Here is a 24,152-nt window from a genome sequence, read left to right as displayed (position 1 = left end):
CTAATAGTTTGTTACAATGTACTTATTGTGTAAGCACATGTATTTACTGTATACTTATGCTTGATTAAATACATGTATGTAATTACATCTGTAAATAACTTTTGTAAATACACTGTTTACCATCCCTTACACCTCAACCCACCCTTAAACCTACCCATGCCACCAAACCTGTCCATAACCCAACCTCTATCCCAACTCAAAAGCACCACAAGTGTTCTCAAATACATTATAAACACAGCAAGTACATTGTATTTATTTGTTGGATGTAAGTACATAGTAGTTAAGGACACTTAATATAAAGTGGGACCAAATAAGTTTATCCTTCTCAGTTTAAGTGAAATCTTTGGGAATCTTGGTGACTTCATTGGTGACTGGGTTTTATGAATTATTTCAGGAGAATGTAATAAGAGTAAGTTTGACAATCAACAGAACAGTATTAATAAGACAGTACTTCACAGGCTTTGCTCAAAATATTCGTTCTTTTTTCAGTTGTTCATGGGCCCAGTTGGTTGAGATTAATCATCAAAGCTTGACCTTCAAGAGGCATGGCACTTCTCCGAGATTTTATCCATGCATTCACTGCCCATCGTTGCTTCATAAAACATTGCTAATCACATGGCTATTAGCGTGTGTGCTGTAAACAGAAGCAAACTTGGGGATATAATGTTCTAGATATGCTCCATATGCTCATGTCCCCCTCTTTCTGAGGCTATCTTTGTCAGCTGTCAGTCATTCTCAGCTTGCGGTCCTGTTTGTCTTGGGTCTGTTCATGAGTAAGGGTGGCAGTATGTGGTAAATCTGGATCTTACAAGGCTCAGTGCAGACAGCACTCTATCGTGTTCCTCTAAACCCTTAACAACAACCACCCACCTATGTTCTCTGAAAGATTTTGTAGTCCTACGGAGCAGGATATCTACCAAGTGATGACCTTAATTAATCACTGTCAGTCTCTTTCTGTCCAGGCCAAAGATAAAGTCAGGGTTAAACTGTAAAGCAAAGAGAAGAGCTCTTGAATGAATTTCAAAGTCGTTTGGAAGTAAAAAGATCTGCTGGTATGACAATCTCTGGCACCTTTGTGCGTACAGGCTACTGTAAACTGCACTCTGGTAGGCTAAAATGTACCAGGTCAAGAGACCATGCTGCAGAAGACATTGATTTGTTTCTTCTGCTATAGCTCTGTTAAACTAAAGGGAAGTTAACATTATCTGTAAACCTCAGGCATTTATCCCTCTTTAAACTGTCTGTATTGGGTAACCTGTAAATTTCTCTACAAATAGATCCCATTCATTGAAGAACTATCATCACATCCCTGATGAATGTGTGGATGCCAAGAAGCACATGGTTGAAACTGAGACAGAACAGTGGTGTGAGGATCACAGTAAAGACATTTCTTTCTTGCACACTCTTTCGCTCTTCACATGCCGCACTGTATTTCTCTGAACACAGAAAGACATTGAAAGCCAAATAAGAGAATAACAAAAGCAATTTTGTCGTCAAGCTAAACTAGTTCTGCTTCCAGTACACCAAAGAACACATCTCTTCTTGGAAACTCAAATGAAGATATGTGGATAACACTTTACAGTAACAGTACATGAATAATGATCTATTAATATGTAAACGAAACATTACTTTATTATGAATTAAAGATGAGTTAATTTATGCATTAATTGTAAACTAACTTTAACTACAACATGAGTCACAACAGTTTGTGTGTGAATAACAACTTAATTAAAATCTTAACTACTTGTTAGTACATGTTGTTAATTAATGTATTTAAGTTTAAGCTAAATGTAACCAACATGAACTCATGAGCTGTTAATGTATAACTATGTCATGACTTTACTTGAAGGGGCACATCCCCATTTACTCATCCTTAACTACTCATCAACTCCTGTGTTTAAACTGATGATGTTGACCAGTGTTGCCAACTATTTTCAATGTAAAGTAACTAAAGCCTGCCCGAAAAGTAGCTAAATGTTACCAGATGATGTCACACACTAATTTGCATATCAGTTACGTTATCATGTAGTATCTGAAAAGCTTAAGCCTGTCATATCATTAAAGCTGAGATGCAACCTGAAAGACGACAATACAGCACTTATTAACACAATCATCAGGACTTTTAATAGTTTATTTTACAAACTTATAATATGCTGTTGGTATGCTGTTGTGGCTGTGCCATCTAGTGGCTGTTTCCCAAATAGCAACAGAGTGTTGCCTCTTGGTGATTCTATGCTTTTTGTCTGAGTTGCGGTGTATCATGTTATATTAAAACATTACATCCAGATAGACAATAAATAGGTTCTTATTAACATATTACTTTGCGTGATGACGTCATTGCGTAATCGCAACTCAACTCTTCATGTAGAATACAAAATAATTCATGTTTTCTCAAATTGTCTGGCCATCTCAGCAAAAACATTTTTTTTAAATATGTCCATTTAAATGCGTAAGAAAAATAGAGTTGACTCTTTGTAAAAGTATTACAAACACTTTTTGATTTTTAATTTTTAAATATATAACACTGATAATGAACAGTTACATTCCTTTAAACAATCACAGCTTGTGTACTTACTCTTTTTGACCTGTGAAATTAACACTTTTGTAAAAGTGACAACAATTATAGCACTGGAATTTATTGCTACCTAAATTGCTAACAAATATACATGGTAACAAATATCAGTAATCTAACAGCTATGGAAAACAATCTGAGCTAGCAAATTACTCTATACTGACTGAAGCCTGCAGCCACTGCCCTGTTGAGTCACTTTTTAAAAATTGCTAAAAGTAGCCAAGTGAATGTTAAAAATTGCTAAATTTGTTGCTAGGTGCCTTTTGAAAAAGAAAGTTGCTCGGGTAGTATGAAAAGTTGCTAAATCTAGCAACAAAATTGCTAAGTTGGCAACACTGATGTTGACATTGACAGAACACTTTTCTATTGTTATTAAGTGTAAATGCCTTAGACAGATGTGCATAAAGAGTTCATGAGTGGTTTTAATGATGATGTACCCCTCTAAGTAAAGTCATGATATAACTATACTCAAACATATCATGAGTTTATGATGGTAAAATTTAGCATAAACTAATGTGGTAATTGATACATTAATTAACAAACAATCATGTACTAACAAGTAATTAAGATATGCCGTTATTCACACATGAGCTCATGTGACTCTTGTGCATCTATTATCTCATCATTAGATCATAATAAAGTAATGTTTATTTTACATATTAACACATCATTGTTTATGTACTGTCATTGTAAAGTGTTACCGATATTTGTAATCAAATCAGAAATATTCCTGTCTATCCACTGAATTTGCTCAAAACTGATGCTTCATATATGTTCGTGAAGAGATACAAAAATATTATAAATTGTGCAATGTAATCAAAGTTCTCAGATGAGACTTGGTCTCTTTACATTCTAAACAAATTGTTTCAGAACATTTGCTTTAATAATCAGAGCTTAATAATCAAATTGTACACAGTTTGTCTAATAAACCTAAAACTATCTTTAAAATCAACAATAGTTCCTTACTTTTGCTCCAATATTTATCTTCTGCAAGTACAAACATTTATTGCGTTGATAAAGTATTTTATATGTGAATAAATAAGATAGTAGACATTAATAAAAGCCTAAATTAAATATTTAAATAAAATCATTGTGTCTCTTCAAAAGACTTGTATTAAAACATTTAATAGATATGGCTTTATTTTCTGATGTCTTTATGGGTTTTTCAGAGTATTTAGGGTAACAGATTGTCAGTGTAGGGACACAAATGTCTGAGATTTGGCTAAAATATTCTTTTGTGTTATTAGGCTGAATAAATGTGTAACACTTTAGTTTAGGTCACAATTCATGCTAATAACTTAACCTATTACCTGCATATTATTAAGATATTAAAGTATAAAGTATGATCTTATTCCACATCTCTAATCCCTCCCAATAAATCCAACTTCTACATTACAGCTAATAAGTCATTTATTAAGCTAGTAGTGTTAGATAATGGTTTGTTAATACCATTAATTATGACCTGAACTAAAATGATAACATATGGGAAATAAGACGAGAGTGAGAACATGATGACAAAATTCATCATTAATTATTTTGGAGGTTACTAAACCCTTTAACAAAGTTAGAAATTGTTGTTGTTTTTTAAGTTGAGTTTGTTTAATGAAATACTCATAAACCAATGAGCATGTAACTCACTAAACATCTGCCAATATAAATCTTTTGAATAAAACCCAAACCAGTTCCAATGTGTCCACGAGAAGAATCACATGACTTAAAGTCAACTATAAATCTTGCATCCTGTCAATGACCAGCGGTGTCACTATCTGCTAAAGTTCACCAGCCAGAGATACCACAGTGATTCTGAGCTTTGTGTTTAGTGCAAAGGTTTAGTGAGGTCTCATGTTTCTTTAGTGTTTTTTTTTTCTCATTTACAGTGATCAAGTGATCAGTACGAAATTTATTATTAAAAGGATATAGTTTACCTAAAACTGAAAATTATGTCATCATTTACTATCACTTCACTTGTCACAAAGCATTTTTGTCATGCAGTATGTCTTTTTTTTTTCCAACACACATCTCATTTTTCAGGTAAACCTCTCATTTTTCTGGTGTCATATCATGTGTTTCTTTCTATTGTGGATGTCAGTGGTTACCGGTTTCTAACATTCTTTAAAATATCTTCTTTTTTGATCAACTTAACGGTGAGTAAATGCAAGTGAAATTTCATTTTTGGGTGAACAATCCCTTTAGATTTGTTGGAATATATTTAGGTGAATATAATATAAGAGGCTCTGTATCCATATAAAGAAACCTTATCCTTATCCTTATATAGAAACCTTATATTGACAAAACAGTTGACCATTAAGTGAACTGTAGAAGAAACCTCACACTTGCACACATACAAGAGTGACACACTGTGATTCAGTTGCCCAATATACTTCAATATATATTTCATTCCATGCAGTAAGAAATTACATTGAGAAAGATTTATAAAAATGTGCAAGCATGCTTTTAAAATAGTTTATTATTCCAAATGTCTAAAATGTTGATTAAATTAAACTGCAGTTACATTTTTGAATTTCAAAATATGATGGTGAGACTAAGGTCCTATAAGAGAATTAGAAAGCATAAATATATGAAAAACCCATAAATCAAGAGCTACAGACAACAATACATTAATAGATTTCTTTCTTTCTTTCTTTCTTTTTCACAGTTTACAAACTTTCATAATATAATAAATAAAGGATGGCCTTACTCTTTAATTTTTTACATTTTTATACACATCACATAGCCCTTTGAATCTTAAAATTTGCATATTTTACTATTTTCATCATACTTATATTTACCATATATCAGTATAAACATAATGAGCTTAATACATGAAATGCATAGAAATGAGCAACATAAATGTAAATTGCTCAGTTACCTCTGATTTATGCAGAACAGGACACACAAACGTTGCTCAATTCTGAGCAAGTTAACCTATAAATCATTGTCATTCCACTGCTGCTATTTTAGTGTGTCTCTTAAAACGCCCTATACATTCAGATAATGTATTTTCGCTAAACATAGCATGTAGTTGCAGCCTATTAAAATTCCCTCGACTACCTTACAGGCCCTTAAAGAGGGAGTTAATGAAACGCTGGAAAGGAAACGGTTTCTTATTATGATGTTAAAGAGAGAAGAGAAGTGCTAAGATGAAGAGTGTGAAGAGAATGACAAATACACCTGCCTCATTCATCAACAATGAAGACAGGGCAGAAACCGACATAAGCCGCAGTCTGCTTTCGAAGCATTAAACAATCATCATGTGATTTAGGAGTGAGATGAAGAAATGTCTCTCATTACTAAGTGATAATGCGCTGGAAAACAATTTGATGGATTTAGCTCAGATTAGTGAGCGTTTGTCGATTTTCAGATCGTTTTGTTTCATTAAGCAACTAATAATGTTATCACTTTTGGAGGCTTCATGAAATCTGACATAAACCAGGAGTCATAATCGGCCATTTTGATCCTTATTGCTACATTGTTTGTTTTAGAGGTTAGATTAGTTTAAATCTTTGGTGCTCTGCGACACCATCCTGGCCCATTATCAAATCCAAAATGTTCTGATACCTCTGTGTTATCAAAGTTGCTGTGGATACATAATATTTCCCTCAACATAAAAGATTTGGGAGCTGAAAACGCTGCGGTTGCGTGTGAAGATGCCCTTCAGATGTGACTGTAATGTGAGCATAATGTCAGACGCCCCGCTGAACTCTGGGGTCAGATAGACTATTCTTTGTTTTCTATCGAGTCTATTCTTTCTTGACATTTTATAATAATTGCCTTAAGTCATAATTGCTATTTAGCACTTTATTAATCTGTGTCAATTATTTACTTATTTTTTACACTGTAAAAAATAAATGATCACTTACTTTGATTTGTTATGTTAATTTAACTAATGAATGTACATAAATTATTTAAACTTAACTTTTTTAAGCAATAGAAGAATATTTTTTGACGTAAAGAGAAATTACTTTATATTACTTTATATACTGACATTAAACGTCAAGCTGAATCTTTTACTGCTTATACTAAATATATATATATATATATATATATATATATATATATATATATATATATATATATATATATATATATATATATATATATATATATAGTATAAGCAGTAAAAGATTCAGCTTGACGTTTAATGTCAGTTTAAATTTTTTTAAGTTGAAATCACTTGTAAATAACTTAAATGACGTAAAGTTAATTTAAAATGTATTTACATGAAGAATTCAAATTTAAAATAAAATTTGTGGTTCTCGAAACTGATTAGTTGACAGCCATTTGATATTCTGCAATATCAGCACTCATACAGCCTCCTCACCCTTTTGTATTACTCCGCCCACATAGAGTGACAGCAGATCAATAAACCCACTACAGTTTGACAAATATTGTAGCTGTCGGACAACATCATGTACTTTTGAGGCTTTTAGTTCAGAATGTCGTTGTTTAGATTGGAACTATGTCGTTTATTTATAAGGATAGTGCCTATTTTAAATATTTATAATTTCGGAGAGACAGCGTGTCTGCGTCCATTAGCCTGTCATACGAAGCAATCAAAGACAGTTGACGCTCCGCCAAAAGATGGCGACAGAGAACACATAATAAGCCCTTAGAGGAGGAAAAACCCAGTGTAATTTTAATCCACAGCTGATCAAATTATTATAAAACTGGTAAGTGACAATCTAAATCGATCGCTTTCTTTTGTATGTTGGTGTTCTGTATTTATAGAGTTTACTTTGCTTTGGCTTTTTCAGGGTTAATTGTTGAGATATCCCAATTACAACAGAAAAATACTGGGATATGTCTCTAGACTGATGGCATTTCATGCCATTCAGCCTCATAATCTTAAAATGTGAGCAAGATTACCTGTTTTGTCATCCTTTTAGACATGACGCTATAGAAAATCATTTAAAGACTAGCTCTAAAGTGATGTGTGGGATGTAGTAATGGTTTCTGTTGTTCTGCAGATGTGAATGAATGATGGAAAAAAGTAATTCCTCTTACAAAAGAATTTTTAGACTCTCCGTGTTTGATTTTCTTTTTTATATACACATTTATGTCATCAAAATGTTGTATAAATGCAACATCACTTGTAGCAGTGCGATATGGATTCATATCATCACTGGTGGCACACTACGGCAATAATGCACACCTCCCACCAGTGCAGAATTTTATTTATTTATTTATTTATTATTATTTTTTTATTTATTGTTTTTTATTAATTAATTAATTTATTTATTTATTTATTTATTTATTTATTTATTTATTTATTTTAAGCATAAACTCAGTACACAAACACATTTTTACTTCTTTGAAAAACTATTTTTGGTCACTTGCTTCTCAAGCAAATGTATCTTGATTTAAGAATGTTCAGATAAATTTTTCATATTTAGTTTTTCCTGTAAATTTGTCTTGATTTGAATTTTTTTTAGATTTTGGTTCTGTACAATTATTATTTGATCTAATGTTGAAAAAACAATATCTTACATTATTTGTTTTTCCATTACATTTTGATGAAAGGATTTTTGTATATTGTTCTTGGAAAACAGATGTGTAGGCTGATATCAGTGTGTATGCATGTGTTTCCTGCTCTGCTTTTAACAACACATCTCTTGGTTCGCATGAGCTACATTTGGTTTAGGTGACAGGATGGCCCTCGTGTTCAGCACATCGACCACCTACAGACCGCTTTTTCCCCTCCTCATAGGCAGTTTCTTTTCCTCCCCCTTTTTCAGGCTGAATAAGAAGAGAAGTGAGAGACGAAGAGGCTCAGAGTCGAAAGACACTCATCCACACCAGCAATGCCCATTAGTAGCCCAAGCACCAACGGAATCATGCCTGAAGCAAAGAAAGCAGGTAAGAGCTGCTCTCATTGCCTTACCTCTTTCAATTATATATTATATGAAAAATATTCTTCTATCGGGCCAGACTCAACTGATATATCACTGTAACTTTTTTTTATGATTCAACTCTAACCTTTCAGGTGTCGTTTAATGTTGCTTTATATTTTTAATAATAATGTGGCACAATAAGTGTAGCAGTTTATTAGTAGTAATCTGATAAATAGTAGTAGTAAATCAATAGTAAGTAGTAAGTAGTAAGTAGTAAATCAATAAATAAGTATATTTGTACATTACCTTATAGAGGGTACATTTGGTGTGCATAAATGTTCACGTATTGTAGATATATATGGAAGGTGATAAAAAGATCAATTAAAAATATATATAATAAAATAAATAAGTACAAATATGTACATAAATACTGCAAAAATGTAATACTTGAAAAAATCAACAGAACTATTTATATTGATTATGAAATAAGCTAAATATGTAATGTAACAACTGCTTTTAATTATTTATTTCAAACATTTATTTATTCATTTATTGCCTATATATCTGGTTATAGTATAGTACTGTAGTGATTTCAATTCAAAGTTATATAAATGCAAAGTTAAAACTGACATTATATATTTATTGATTTACTTTATATTGATATTTATTCATTTTTTAGTATGGTTAGTCTCCTAACCTTTACATTGATTTTGAATGTAAGTATATAATTATTAATGCAAGTTGTATAAATGGCGAGGTGAAAAATAAATAATGACTATTTATTTATTTATTTATTTATTTATTTATTTATTTATTTATTTACTTATTTATTTATTTGTTTGTTTATTTATTTATTTGTTTGTTTATTACATTTTTTAAGTTATTTAGGGAACAGTTGTGTAAATTAGGTATGGTATAACTTTCCAAAACAAATTCCTTTGGCATTGTCCTAATGTGTTAAATTTTAGTTTTAAATAATAATAATAATAATAATAATTATTATTATTATTATTATTATTATTATTGTTGTTGTTGTTGTTGTTGTTGTTGTTATAATAATTATTATTTATTTTTTATTATTGTTGTTCTTGTTGTTATTGTTATTATTAATATTATTATTATTACTATTGTTGCTATTATTTGTTTGAAAAGGATATTAATTACTTTAATTAATTAAATTTTTTAATTAAGGTAAAAAAAAAAATATGTTAGTGTTATGGTGTGAGTTAGGATCAGGGTTAGGATAAATCCTTTTAGGATTTATTACTGCATCTGAGAAAAAAAAAAAAAAAACATCTGATATTGAATGTCCCTATTTAGACAGCTAAGTGGCCGTGAGAACAACGTCGTAAACCCAGCAATAATAATTCATCTCAGATTATGGTTTGCACCTGCTGATGCAAGCAGACATCTTTTAGACACTTCAAACACACCCAGTCTACATGCCTCAGACCTGCAGTATTTACAGTGCTGGTGACAGTAGCAGAACTAAAAGTGTCACCACAAAGCTGACTTGATTGAGGGTTATTCTGACAGTTTGTGCGAACAGCAGCATCTACTCAGAGCAACCGCATGAGGAAAGGGGCACCTTGGGCATTACTGTCATACTGATACTCTCCAGCTTAACATCTCACAGCAAAACAATAATAGTCTTTACAGACACAAAGAGTTTAGCAGCTGCTATACTCAAACTTTTTGCAGAAAATTAGAGGAAGATACAAGGAAGGATGCGCATACTCGGCCTTGTACACACCCTCTTGTTAATGCAAATATTTAAGGATCTTCACAACCTACAGTATATCCTGTTAATGTACTTTAATAATTGTAAATCTTTTTAAATATACTTCAGTAAATCACTGCACTGTTTGGAAATTCAATATTAGACTGAGACTGACATAGAAGTGAACTGATGCGCATTCATCAGATGAATGTTCTTTCAGGTGTTAATATACTTGCGTGACTCTGTCACCCTTCTACTTTAACACATCACACACATCTGTCATTTCAACAACTCTCTCTCGCTGTCTCTCTGGTTTACGATAGCTCTTGCTCTCTCTCTCAGACTCATTTTACTTCAATATTTTTTTGGTATTTTTAATTTAATTTTAAGTTTAATTTAATTTCATTGATATCTATTTTTTTAAATATTATTTGTAATACTCAACTTTGGAGTTTTTTTATACTGTAAAATGTTCTGACCTTGGTAATTATAATATTTCCAAGTAAATAGTATAACATAATTAAAATAATATAATTAGGAATATATATATATATATATATATATATATATATATATATATATATATATATATATATATATATATATATATATATATATATATATATATATATATATATATATATATATATAATTATTTATTTATTATTATTATTATTATACATTTTTGATCATACATAAAAATTCTTTAACAAAAAATAAATTTCAACATGGTCGAAATGGAGCGGGATGAAGCACAAGCTTATTATTTTCCCACCCCATTACCACACACATTATTCGTCTATTACTTCAACTTAATTCTTCTTTTACTTATTCTTTTTACATATGACATATGAGCTTTGCAAGAGACATATTTGATCCTTTTGCATCTTTGACATATTATATGTTTGATTCTATTTGTACATTTACATTTTATAACATACACCCAAAAAATAAATAGTATTGCAAACAGCATTGATGAAAAATTTCATATTACCCTTATCATTTTTTTCTTTTTCAATAACCACTTTTCGTCATGTCAGTTGGCGTTTCTGTGTGGAGTTTGCATGTTCTTCCTGCCTTCGCATGGGTTTCCTCCAGGTGCTCCGGTTTCCCCCACAGTCCAAAGACATGTGGTACAGATGAATTGGGTAGGCTAAATTGTCCATAGTGTATGAGTGTGTGTGTGAATGTGTGTGTGGATGTTTCCCAAAGATGAGTTGCGGCTGGAAGGGCATCCGCTGCGTAAAAACTTGCTGGATAAGTTGGCGGTTCATTCCGCTGTGGCGACCCCAGATTAATAATGGGACTAAGCCGACAAGAAAATTAATGAATAATATAATATAATATAATATAATATAATATAATATAATATAATATAATATAATATAATATAATATAATATAATATAATATAATATAACTGTTTTTCTTTTATGCATTTCACCTTGATAGGACCTTGTACCCTATTAAAAGAAGCTCCTACTGGTTTCCTATTAGCTTATAAATGATGACATGCCGCCTTCCTGCTTACAGAGGCAATGAAGTGTAAAACCCTCCACAGTAACTCATTTCCACAGCTCTGTCCTTTCCTTATTTATCCCTTTTGTTTTTTAGCCAAGTTGGGTCTGATTTACATGGCATGGCAGTATCTGGCAAGATTAGACAGCACCCCTGCGTAATTCTCAGCGTGGAAAGCAGCTCAATCAATATTAAGAGAGACCTGATCTAACTAATACCCCAGAACATCTCTAATTTGAGCGGGTAGAGTGTCTTTCTCGGGACTGCCCTGGGTCACACCTCTGAAATCTCCCTTTACCGACATGAATCCTCTATTTGTGCATCTGTCTGTTCGTGTTATTTTCCATCGGGCCCGTTTCAAGTAAGCAATCAACAGAGGGCCGACACTCAGCGGGAGGTTTTCAACACTCTGGGGGGCCGTGGGATCATATCCATCGCCTTCCCTCTCAAATCATCATACATAGCGTCTCCTTGATCCGACCAGCAGATATGAACCATACCAGCGGCGCAGAGGCTGGCAAGGCAGGCTACAGACGTGTCCAACACAAACAACCTGCTTTCTGCACTGTCATCACCAGCAAAAGACACCAAAGCCTAGTAAAGAGCCCGAGGTCATCGGCATAGCTACTGATGCTAAAAAGAGGTGAAGTTCAGAGTTACTCAACACTACAAGGTTGTTCCTGTTTATAGGATGCCATTTTGTGGACATTTGTTGGAAGTTAAAGGGATGGGACAGTTGAGTTCATGATCAAGTGGTTGTTTCCCTTAACATTATATTAAGATGGGGGCCCTCTCCCACCAACGACAACTCCTCCCCGCTAAAAGAATAGTTCACACTAAGTCTAGGCTACACAATAAACCGGATACATTTAAAAATGATGTATTCGTCTAAAACGCTCCAAGTCCACATTATCATTTCAACTATTTCCATCATCCACATAAAATGACTGAGAATGCTTTTGTTTATGTATTACATATGCACACAAACATTAAATGATATACACTTATTTCAGGTAGCCACCATTTAAAAACACGAAAGCGAGGCTGCAGTGGGAAAAAAGTATAGGATCAGCACTGTAAACATTCCAATAACATGCTGTGAACTACAAACCTCCAGCTGTTGTCAGGATTTTAAAGTGCAGATGTGGTGTAAACATCCCTTTAATATCATTCTGTTAAGTTTAATTTAAACAATTAAAAGCCTATGAGGCATCAAACGACATAACAATCTCTTTAATAGTAATACGCTTTAGTGTTCTCATAGGATTTAGTTCATGGCACCAGATAAACACCGTGGGTACATTTCCCTGCTTCAGCCTATGTAACCCGGTGAGCAATAAAACAATGCAGTTCTCTGTAGCACACTCTCGTGTTGTCTGTAATAGTGTTGTCCCGGTACTGAAATAAAAAAAAAAAAAACTTCCATTTCCCACTAACATAAAGAGCCGCTTAGCACGTTCTTAAACACCTCTAATTTGGCACAGTATTCACCTGTGCTCAAGAGAAATGACTGTGATTGGCCATGAAGGTCGTCAGTTTACCGCTCTTCACTAAGTGCAAACACAGATACAGGGACACTGGTGTGTTTTAAACCTGCAAAGATCAGTTGATTCATCAGCAGAACACTCGTCTGTTTGCACTCGATAAACAGTGGTGAAGTGCAGTGAACTGGTGACCTTTACGGCCAATCACAGTCATTTCTGTTGAGCACTGGTGAATACTATGGAAAATCAGCGCTGTTTGAGAATGTACTCAACAGTGCTTAAATGTTAGTGGGAAATTTACATTTTTTTTATAAATTTCAGTTCGAAATTCAGTAACATGGCAAGTCTAATATAGTGGAAGAATCGATTCATTAACTTGAGTTTGATTAATGGCATCTAAAACGTGAGTTTGGGAAAGAAAGTGTTATAGCTAACTAGTGCCATTTCCCTTAACTTAGCTGAAAATGAGGTTTGATATCACTTTTTATTTTCACGATCAGTTCAGAACAGACCTTTGGGTCACTCGAAAGGTGGAGAAATTATACATTTGTGTCACGTTCTCTTTGCTGATAAGATATACAGCCAGGTACACGATGTTCCTGTGTGACTCAGGCAATACTTCTGGGTTTCTTCCCACCACAGCCTCGATTTCACTTTAAAAATGGAGGCCAGGTGAAATCAGTCTATTACCGACGTTATATCTGTCTGGCGTTTATTTACTTTTTGTCTCTTTGAAACGTCAAGGCAAACTGTCATCTGCTTTTGCCGCTAAAAATAGTTCTTTAATAAAACTGTCTTTAATAAACTTAATCTTTAATAAAACTGTCCAAACAGACAGCATTCAAAACATCTGCTTAACAATGCCGTCCCACATGTAAGCTGAATTGGTCACAATCACTGCAATGACTAAAAGGCGTCATTGTTTTCGAAAGCCTCCCTTTTTACAGTTCAAAAATTGTTTGCTAAAAGGGGGATCTCAGTGTGGACAAAAGGCCAAAACGGAAAGTAAAATATGTGTATTAGTACTGCAAGTAAAAAGGTATTAGTGTGGACATGGCCTCGCTAACTCCTTATCCTTCGCCTTAGTTCCTAATTTCCGATCACTACAGTGGAATAAACCGCTAGTTAATCTGGCATACATTTTATGCGGCAGTTGACCTTCAAGCCACAACCCTGTACTAGGAAACAAAAGCATAGCTATTTAATTTATTTTCTATAGATCTATGTGTGCGAAATCATAAGAGAAATCATTTAAGATTCCTTTCCAAAACATGTCTATACTCTCTTTTATTGAACAAACAAAACAGCCTTATTCATGTGATTTGCATGATGGCAAGTAATTTCTGTCTTTACATGGTTGAGAGGGGTCTGGTTGCAAACTCGATTCAGTGCAATCTGAGCTGCATGCAAAACTTTTTAAGGACTCACTTAACCCTACCCCTCACAGTGACATCACTAGTTCCATTTATGCATGGAATAATAACTGTAATCAAGGTTTACCACGGTTTGGAAAAGTCAACGTTTTAAAAATTTCCAAAATTGTCTGCTATATTGTTTCTACGGTATGTGTACAATTTTTTATTTACATTTTTTTAGGACAACAGTATCTCCAGCAGAAAAGATATCCAAAGATAATGTTTTAAATTGGAAATCCATATTTTTATCCAAGGTTATCATACCATCAGAATCTTATACCAGCCCATACCTAACTCCATTGAGTGCATTGTATCTGACATTGCATCTCTGAGATATGCATTATCAGCTTGCATCATAAAGACTGCAGTCAGATGCTATCGGAGAGTCTGAGCGTTTACATTTCTCTGTGTTTTGCACACTGTGAATTTCTGCTTGGATGCTTGCACTCACACGAGTTGTGTTGGAAAATATATCACATCAACCAGATGGAAATCAGAAAAAAAATTATTTATGGAGCCTGGTAAAAGTGTAAACTCCGTTTAGGTGCTGTGCAGTGTTTTGCATCCAGTGTGTGACCTGCATCATGTGACAATATTGCAATGCACAATTAAAGTGAGAAAAGTCTGGGACTAAATGAAGGACATTAAAATGAAAAAAAAAAAAAAACGGCAACAAATTGCTAAAACTAAAATGAAAATTATTTTAATGATTTTAACAAAAATCAAGAGCGCTTTGTCAATATTTTTAAAATTACACAAATTACTGGTTTTATTTTGGATATGGATATAGTATATAGGATATAGTATAACACAGTATGCTGTCTGTTAAACTGGACGCCTCCCTCTCGTTCTTCCCGACTCTCTCCATACCAGCCCCTATAAGGGAGAGGCTGAACCAGCCCATGACTGATGGAGTGACCTGTCAGCAGCAGTTGCTAATCTCTAGCCCTGATCCCTTTACCACCTCTGTTCCCTTCGTTCCTCTGCCATCCATTCCTCTAGATGTGCAAAGCAAGTGATGGAATGTACAGTATATGTGTACCCGGATTATATCTAAGGTTTCACTGCATGTGCTTGACATTAAGAAAGATTCATGACAGAATTGCCATTTTTCAAGAACCTGGATTTGTTTCGCTTGTATCTCATAATTTCTTGATGGCATAAAATAATCTGGAGTAAAGCTCACTCCTCATACACACTCTGATGGTTGATCCTAAAGGGTTCAGTCTCTGAAATGCTAAAATCTTTGCTTCAATGGAACTAGCACCCATAGTTCCTTTACATTTATGTTTTACGTTTAGTAGACGCTTTTGTCCAAGGTAATGTATAATTGAGGAGGAATTCAGCGATTCAACGAGAGAAGACAATACACACAAGAAGTGTTAATTATACAGCGGAGATGTTCGTGCTCAGAGAATTTAGTGCTAGAGTAAGCAAGGGGAAGGGTTTTTTTTGAGAGAGAGAGAGAAAATGTGTTTCTACAGGTGGTTTGTCAAGCTTACTCACTTGTGTGAATCACACTTCATAGTTGACTAATGATGATTTTGGTAAAAACATCACAGAGTGGTGGCAAATACACTAAGAGAAGTTTTATTGGTGCCGTGACCCAGGTGGGTCTGACATATAGGGAGATGGGTGTAACCAAGGCCAGTTAATGTAAGCTGTGCATATAAACCTTTGTATCTTCATCTCAAGAGATGTTTGGATGATGCTGCGGTCTTCAGCATCCTTGTTGGTATTAGTTCCATGCCATAACCGTCAATTCACTTAGAGCTGGAAGAACTGGTAGGATTACATTAATATGAGGCGCTCGTGCATGGTCAATGCTTAGGGTGCCGAAAAATAAAAAAGCCGAAACATTTGAATCTGCCTCTGATGGCTATCTATCTGTAGTGTTTGAAGCCAACCTTCACCATGTAAGCCCATGCAATACATAATTAAAACATTAAATTACACTTCAAATTAAATGATAATATTCATCATATTGTTATTATGCTTATGTTTAAGTGTTGGTTTTTCTAATTTGTTTGCTTTTAGTTTGTTATTTGATCCTATTAAAAATGTGGGAGTTTTGATATCAAGGCTCCAGTCTCCAAATCGAGATGAAAGTAAGATGATAATAACCAGGATGGACTAGTTTGGCTTTACCTTCAGCCTCTCAGATGCTCGCGGTGACTCTCTGCCTGGTCAAACTAATACATAAAATCAAGGACAGAATTGGTGTGAAGTAATTTCAAACTATCAGGGCCAACAACAGGGGCTTTTGCACCCGTGTCTAATCTAATCTTTGCAACTAAGTGTAATCAAGTACATCACCACCAGTGATGATATGATTTGTTAATTGAGCAATGCAGTAGGGCTGGGGGATACGACAAAAATAGCATATCACAATATAAGACATCTTAAATCTTGATAACAATATTTATTACACGGCTGTCTGGAATATTCTATTCTGATTGGTCAGTAGTGACATTCCAAGCAAGTTATGTTGTCCTAAGACAACAACCGTTAAATGACACAGGCTCATCTGGAAACTTCCGCTTTGCATTAGACTGCCGGTAAACCTGTCTGGCTTTGTTGTGCGAGTAAAAACGTCATTGGTGTACTTTATCCCTAACATATCAGGATATGGTACAATTTCTGGAAATTTAACCAAGTAATAGTTAAAATATTGACTACATGTTAAGAACTTTTTATTTTTTTCTTTTAAAGTGTATACTTTACATTTACTCATTCATATGTGATCACAATTTTCACTTGATTTAGAGCTACAGGGCTGTGTTTGATTAAAACTGTAGGAACATAAAATAAATATTTTATATATATATATATATATATATATATATATATATATATATATATATATATATATATATATATATATAAATAAATAAAAATAAATATAAATAAAAAATATTGCTAAATCAAATAAACAAAATGTAAACATAGGCTACTATTGTACGTAATATTGCACTTATATGAATCGTCACCTTGGAATTATAAGGTTCTATCTGTTTTCTGAATGATTTTGAGATAAAGAACTTTAAAAGTTTTTGTATTCCATGGCAAACAGTATGTAACAATTGTTTTTTAAATAAAAAGTCTTAAAATATAAACAACTTCTAAAAAAAATCCCATAATGTAAATAAGTTGTCAATTAATAAGAATAACTCAGTTTTGACAGAAATATCAGATAGACCTTGTAATTCTAAGGTGCCAAAATGTTGAAACAATAAACAATGTATTTTGCAACACCACAATATAATTGAGAGAACAGACCATAATAGGAAATGGAAGACCATTTCTTTTGTTCATACAATATATATATAATACACACATAATCATATTTCACAGGTCTAGAATGTGGTGTTCCAAAACATACAGAAAGCTAATGTTACTGTCATTTTCCCCACTGTATTCTTTTCTCAGCTTTGATGATGTGTATAGCCTTATTTTTTGCTCTTGCATAGTATTTGCTCTTTTCATCTCATAACTTATCATTTTTATGTTCAATCTCTGCTATCACAAAAACATACAGTTCCATCATAGCATTCCTGAGTTGATGTTGTTTTTGTTGAATACCAAACTTAATGTCACTATGGGCTGGCTTACTATAGGCTTGGCTTAGTTTCTAGCAATTGCAACTAGGAAAATAGCCTGATAGAAACATTTAGTTCTGGTGAATAGATCCTATACATTTTAAAAGCCCTCAAAGTTTGGTTTGAACGCTTAATTGTTCAGAGACAGTTCAAACACCTGCATTGCTATCTTTATCACATATTTATATTCACCTATATGCACTGTTCTCAGCAGTCTAGATGATGTCAAAATCCTTCACTAAAATTATTCTGCTGCAGACCTGTACAGGAAAGTTACTTAACAGTCAACTAAATGTCCATGGAATACCATCAAAATAAAATTACTAACAGTTCTGAAAGGAACCATTTTGTGCTATTGAAAGGTTCGATGGAAAGGTGTAGACCAGTGGTTCTCAGTTCCGGTCCTTGGCCCCCCCCCCCTGCCTTGCACATTTTGTATTTGTATGTCTTATTTGACACACAAAGATTAGTTTTTAGATCTCATTTATAATGATGTTTTAAGTAAAAAACTCATACAAAATGTACAGGGCGGCGGGCCAAAGGACCGGAATTGAGAACCACTGGTGTAGACAATGGATGCCAGTAAAGAATGTAGCGCATATGTCTTTGATAAAGGCAGCCCTGAGATGTACAACAAATCAAATAAACGGCCCATGGAGAGTTAAACGCTGATTAAAGATCATACTGATGACGATGATGAAGGTAATACTGAACAATCTGTTCTCGGTTATTGTCAGCAAGTTCACAAACGGTGTTGGAGGTCTTAAACAGGTGGACACAAACGCCTGTCCTGCTTGCACCAGAACACAGCTGACACAATCACTTAGTGGAGCACACTGTCACGAAACCCAGCCACCTCTGACTCCTCCCACTGCCCAAGCCATGCAGCCAATCAAAACAAAGCCTAAAATACAAACCATTTATATCATAATCTCAGGCTTTCTTAGAAATGACTTGATATGAATTACTAACAGATTTAATTTAATTATCTTTAATTCTCTTTCAAAATAAGATTAAAACATATTTAATATTGTAAAATTAATTAAAAATAAATATTAACTGATATTAACTGACACTATATAAGGTGTTAACTTTTAACTTTAAACTTATATCAATGCAGTTAAACAAAAAACCCTTTGATTTTTTCCAAAAATTCTAACGTATAATGTATTTTACAGTGAAACTGCAATAAAAATATTTTGTCTGAAAAACATTAAACGATGTCAAACAACACATCTTTTTTATGAAAGATAAGATATTAAATAAAACATTTTAATTTTAACCTCAAGTATTAAAGTCAGATTTTCAGCACATTATGTGGAAGTCTAGTTGAGTATTTCATTGTTACAATGACCTTTTCCCCCTTTGCCTCCAATTAACACTTAAACCGACTAACATTTTGCCCTTAATGCCACTAAGCCTCATTATAACCCAAGGGAGCAACTAACACTAATGTCCGCAGTTAAAAAAGGCAGGCGAAAAATGCTCTGATGCCAAAGGACCTTGCGTAGTTTTCTCAGAAGGTGCTTGTAAAAGTCAACAGCAGAGAGAAATGTGTTAAACCCAGAGCTGCACATAAACATGCCAACGCCACTAACACCATGGAAATGAAGAGCAGCAGAAACAAAAAATATATTCTTAGAAACTGCTGTCAGAGCCTATGATGTGTGTCCCTGATGAATGTAAGTTTAGGCCTAGCATGCTTCGTAGATGTAACCTAAACCCTGACAGGCATGGGTAAACTATATGATTCAGGGCTAACAACAGTGGGGGTAGATGAGTGGCATACCACAGGGTGATACATTGCACACCAAAGGTAAGGAAGAGGGATCAAAAAAGCACTGTAAGGAAATGGAAGACTCTAGAATGCTTGCGTAGCGTCAGTGTAATTGCTAAACTACCTCTGATGTTAAACAATGTTTTTTATTTACTCCTACAGGAAGAAAAGGGACAAAAACAGAAGCAAAATCTGCAGGTATTTGTGAGCTAATTATTTTTAACTGTTAACCACAGCGCCCTCTATTGCCTTGTTAAATTCACTACAAACTGCACCTGCAAAATGGTTCCCAGCCCAAAAGTCTTTCTGCTTGGCTAAGTAGCATTAGCCTCTTTGCTAGTGGTGATACTCCAGCATTTTGTATATTATGAATATGCATTGTATTATGGAAGGCCATTAGGGCCAAAAGTTTCAAATTAAACATGAAATCTGATCGTTTTAGCATGCTCTGTTGAACAACATTGAGTGATTTTAAATGTGTTCTTTAGTAGGCCTACATAGGTTTACATTGTTTGATCATGTGAGGCCGCCATTTTGATTGTTTCTAAAGTATGTTAATACATGCAGTTTAGCTGTAAGATAAACAATGTAAGGAGGCCATTTCTTCTTATGTTTTTTTTCAGTGGGCTACACAGAGATTAACAGATAGGCTTGACTTCTGTAGTATCCATAGATTCACACAGTTTGAGGTGGCCATTTTGTATGTTTACTGAGGGAGATGCAGATTTACACAGTTTGACCAATGTGACTGTGTTGGCCATTTTATGTCATGTTTTTTAATATGCGTACATTTATTCGTTTGGCAATGTTGAGGCAGCCATTTTTAAACTGCCATTTTTTAATAAATGTAGTTTTGCTATCTCTGACTGTGTTACGGTGCTAATTTTTAATTATACTTTAGCCCACATAGTTTTGCAGATTTTGACTGTGTTGAGGTGCCAAAATACTTCTTTAGTAAAGTTGTAAAGTTTAGTATAGCACATCTTTTTAAAGCTGTTTAAGTCATTTCACAGTTTAACTATTCTAAGGTGGCCATTTTGGTTTACATACTTCTTTAGTATCCATAGATTTGCAGTTTGACTGTGTTGAGCTAGCATTTTTACAACATTTTCATTTAGTACATGTAGATATGTACATATGTGATATAAGCATGGCTATTTTTAATGCATTTCTTTAGTTTGGGTAAATTTTGACTGTTTAAAGCAGCATTTTTGAAGAAAATAATCTAGTATGTTTAGACATCCACAGTTTGATCTTGTTTTGGTGAGTTTATTTTTGTGAAAGTCAATACAGCATCTGATTTTTGCATATGTTTGTTTATAAACAAATTAATATGACAGTAAAGTTTCAAATAAGGTCTCAAATACAGCAATTTGATTGGATGCTGCATGACATTGTCAAACTGTGTGAGATGGCACCATTTTTTTCATGCGTTTTGTTAAAATATTTTTGGCCCTATTGGTCTTCCATATATTTTAATATTTTTTAAGTGACATATTCCCATGTTAAAGGGATAGTTCACCCAAAATAATAAATCTGTACTAAATGTAAATCTATTCACATTCAAGTGGTTGCAAATCTTTATGAACTTCCTTTTTTTGTTAAACACAAAATAAGATATTTTGTAAAAATGTTAGAAAACTGTAAGTATTATTGTAGGAAAATCAATGGTTACGGGTTTCCAACATTTGTCAAAATATCTTATATAGTGTTCAACAGAGAAAAAAAAGTGTCAAGCTTTGTCTCAATGAAGGTTGGGTAAATGATACCTAAATTTTCCTAAATGTTTTTACAATATCTTTAGTTTTTGTCATAATTATATACCTCATATTTTCATTTAAAGTAATCATGTTCAACATTTTATTTTAATTTTATATAATTAAACTACTCATGTTACTATTTCTATCACCAATCATCAAATCACTGCAGGTGTCATACCTTTCATTTAACAAAGCTAAGTGCTTTTTTAGACCCACCTCATCAACTTGGAGAGTTGAGGCGGTTCACCGTTCTTATAATAGACAAGACAGATTCTTATAAGAAGACAGACAGATTAAAATAGCTAATACATTGTTTGCATGTGTGATCATTACAATGACCTCTCCATCTTAATAGTGCTAATCGGTGAAGATCAGACTACAATGGAAACCAGAGTATGCCTGGGCCTCAATTAGACAGCTGCCATTTAAACTGGATTATGAAACCATTGAATGCAATATAATGAACTCTTGCTCTTTATCTTCTGTCTTTCATCACAGCAAAAACACCACCATATGAACCTAACATCCCTGAGCCCAACACTAGAGCTGAGCTGATGAAGTGTATGTCAACACTTCCTTTCTATATAGTTCTGTATGACAGGTTTATTTGTTAGTCTTCTAAAATGTGACTTTATTCTGCCTTAGACTGGATGAACATCTCTCTTGATGACAGAACTGCTCAGAAAATGTTGTGGCTCTCAGAAGGGGGAACCAAAGTGTCGCGCAAGTCAGAGGAAGTGTGTCCTGTTCTGGACAGGCCAGAGAGATATGAACATTCACCACAGGTATACTTCATTCATTCTCTGTCTATCTTTGGTCATTTTGAGTGAGATGCTAATGGTCTAATCCAATTCAATGATTTATGCTAAGCTAAGCTAAATGCGCTCCCATCAGACCCGGATATTGCCTGAATGGAGAAATTGTAAAAGTCAATGTTAAACTCTAGGGGAATTTTGCTATTTTCAAAAAAGTTGAGTGTTCCTTTAACAAGACATGATGGTGAATAATAATGGCTGATGTTTTTCCTTTTCTCCAGGTGCTGTGTAAGGAGGGCATTCTGGGCAGTCGTGGGTACTGGGAAGTGGATTGCGATGGCTGGGTGGTGATCGGGGTAGCCTGTGAAAATGCAGGCCGGAAGGCTAAGGATGGCCCATGTGGTCTGGGAGAGAATGACCTGTCGTGGGGTGTGGGCTGGGCCGGGTCCTGCTACCACGTCTGGCACAACGGAGTGAACGTAGAAATCCAAGCTCCACTCAGCCCAGTCATCGGCGTCTACGCCGACCAGCCAGCAGGCATCATCAAGTTCTTCCTTGTGCAAGAGGGAGAGAACGGCTCCAAGGAGGTCCGACTGGTTCATCAGTTTACAACCAGCATCACTGATAGGCTCATGCCTGGTTTCTGGGTGGGCAGAAACTCCTACTGCCAGATCCGAAAGAAAGATCAGTAGAGGGTGAATATTAGGGATGGGCGGTATCTTAACGTTTGCGATTTATCAATATAAAATTCTTCCCGCGAGAGTAATGATAAAACCTGCAACATAACACAACATTTTTAAAAGATCTGTTAATTAACCATTTCCATATTTTGTGATTCACAGGTGTTTTCTGTTTATTTATAATTATAAATAACATTACAGGACCTTGCTCTGTTTACTTTTATTATTTAACACTGCAGTTTAACAAAGTGGATTTATTGATATTTTACTAGTTTGAAACAAGATATTGTATAAAAAATAACCTTCATTGAAATAAGCCCTGTGAGTTTGTTACCAGGTTTTTGCACTGTAAGTTCCAACATCAACCCAGACAATATATCACTTAAAACAATTAAAATGCCATTAAAAGTCACTTTTTCAAACTTTTCAACATCAAAAGTTGTTATACTTAAGATTAAGCTCCCATAATGCAATTCAACAGTATAAATAAATGAAAAATATCACAAAATATTGGCACTACTGTTAATTTACAAATATTTTTAGGGTACAATCTGCCTCTACACTCTGAAACTGGTTTGATCAAGGGTGTACAATGTGACAAAACATAAATAAAACAGCCTACAAAGAAAAAACGTATTAAAAATGCAAGTGTTAGCACATTTAAAATAGTTTTGTCGTTTTACAAGCAAAAAGATTTAATGACATACTTTTACCACTTCAAAGCATCATCAACATTATTTTATTTTTTAGAGTGATGAAGTTACGTGTATCAGCCTTACATTATAAATATACTTGTGCTTACAACAAAAAAATAAATAAAAATGAACACAAAACAGTGCTCTCTTTCGATTCAGGACTTTTTTTGTCTCACAGTTAATAAATGCAAATTATCGTCATCGACAGTTTTCTCAGTAAATACCACAAAATATCGTAATCTAAGTCCACATCGCCCATCCCTAGTGAATATATGAAGATAAAAGGTCTTGGAATGAAACAGGGTAAGGGAAGGACGGCTATGCAACTTTAAGGAACAGTTTTTGGT

The 24,152-nt window shown here is 34.0% G+C and overlaps 1 protein-coding gene across 1 annotated transcript; it reads left to right on the top strand.

Annotated features, from left to right (window-relative positions):
• Positions 1 to 8,348: 8,348 nt before the first annotated feature.
• zgc:195001 lies at positions 8,349 to 24,132 on the top strand. Its single transcript, NM_001128737.1, is given in 5 exon segments — positions 8,349 to 8,428; positions 20,078 to 20,113; positions 22,174 to 22,236; positions 22,321 to 22,460; positions 22,712 to 24,132. Coding segments are annotated over 5 exon segments (705 nt in total). The 5' UTR covers positions 8,349 to 8,373; the 3' UTR covers positions 23,123 to 24,132.
• The last annotated feature ends 20 nt before the right edge of the window (positions 24,133 to 24,152 follow it).

Source organism: Danio rerio, chromosome 3 (genome assembly GCF_052040795.2).
Source record: "Danio rerio strain M-AB ecotype USA chromosome 3, GRCz13ab, whole genome shotgun sequence".
Taxonomy (NCBI): Eukaryota; Metazoa; Chordata; class Actinopteri; order Cypriniformes; family Danionidae; genus Danio; species Danio rerio.
Note: the sequence above shows the minus strand (reverse complement) of the source record. Positions and strands in the feature narration are given on the sequence as shown.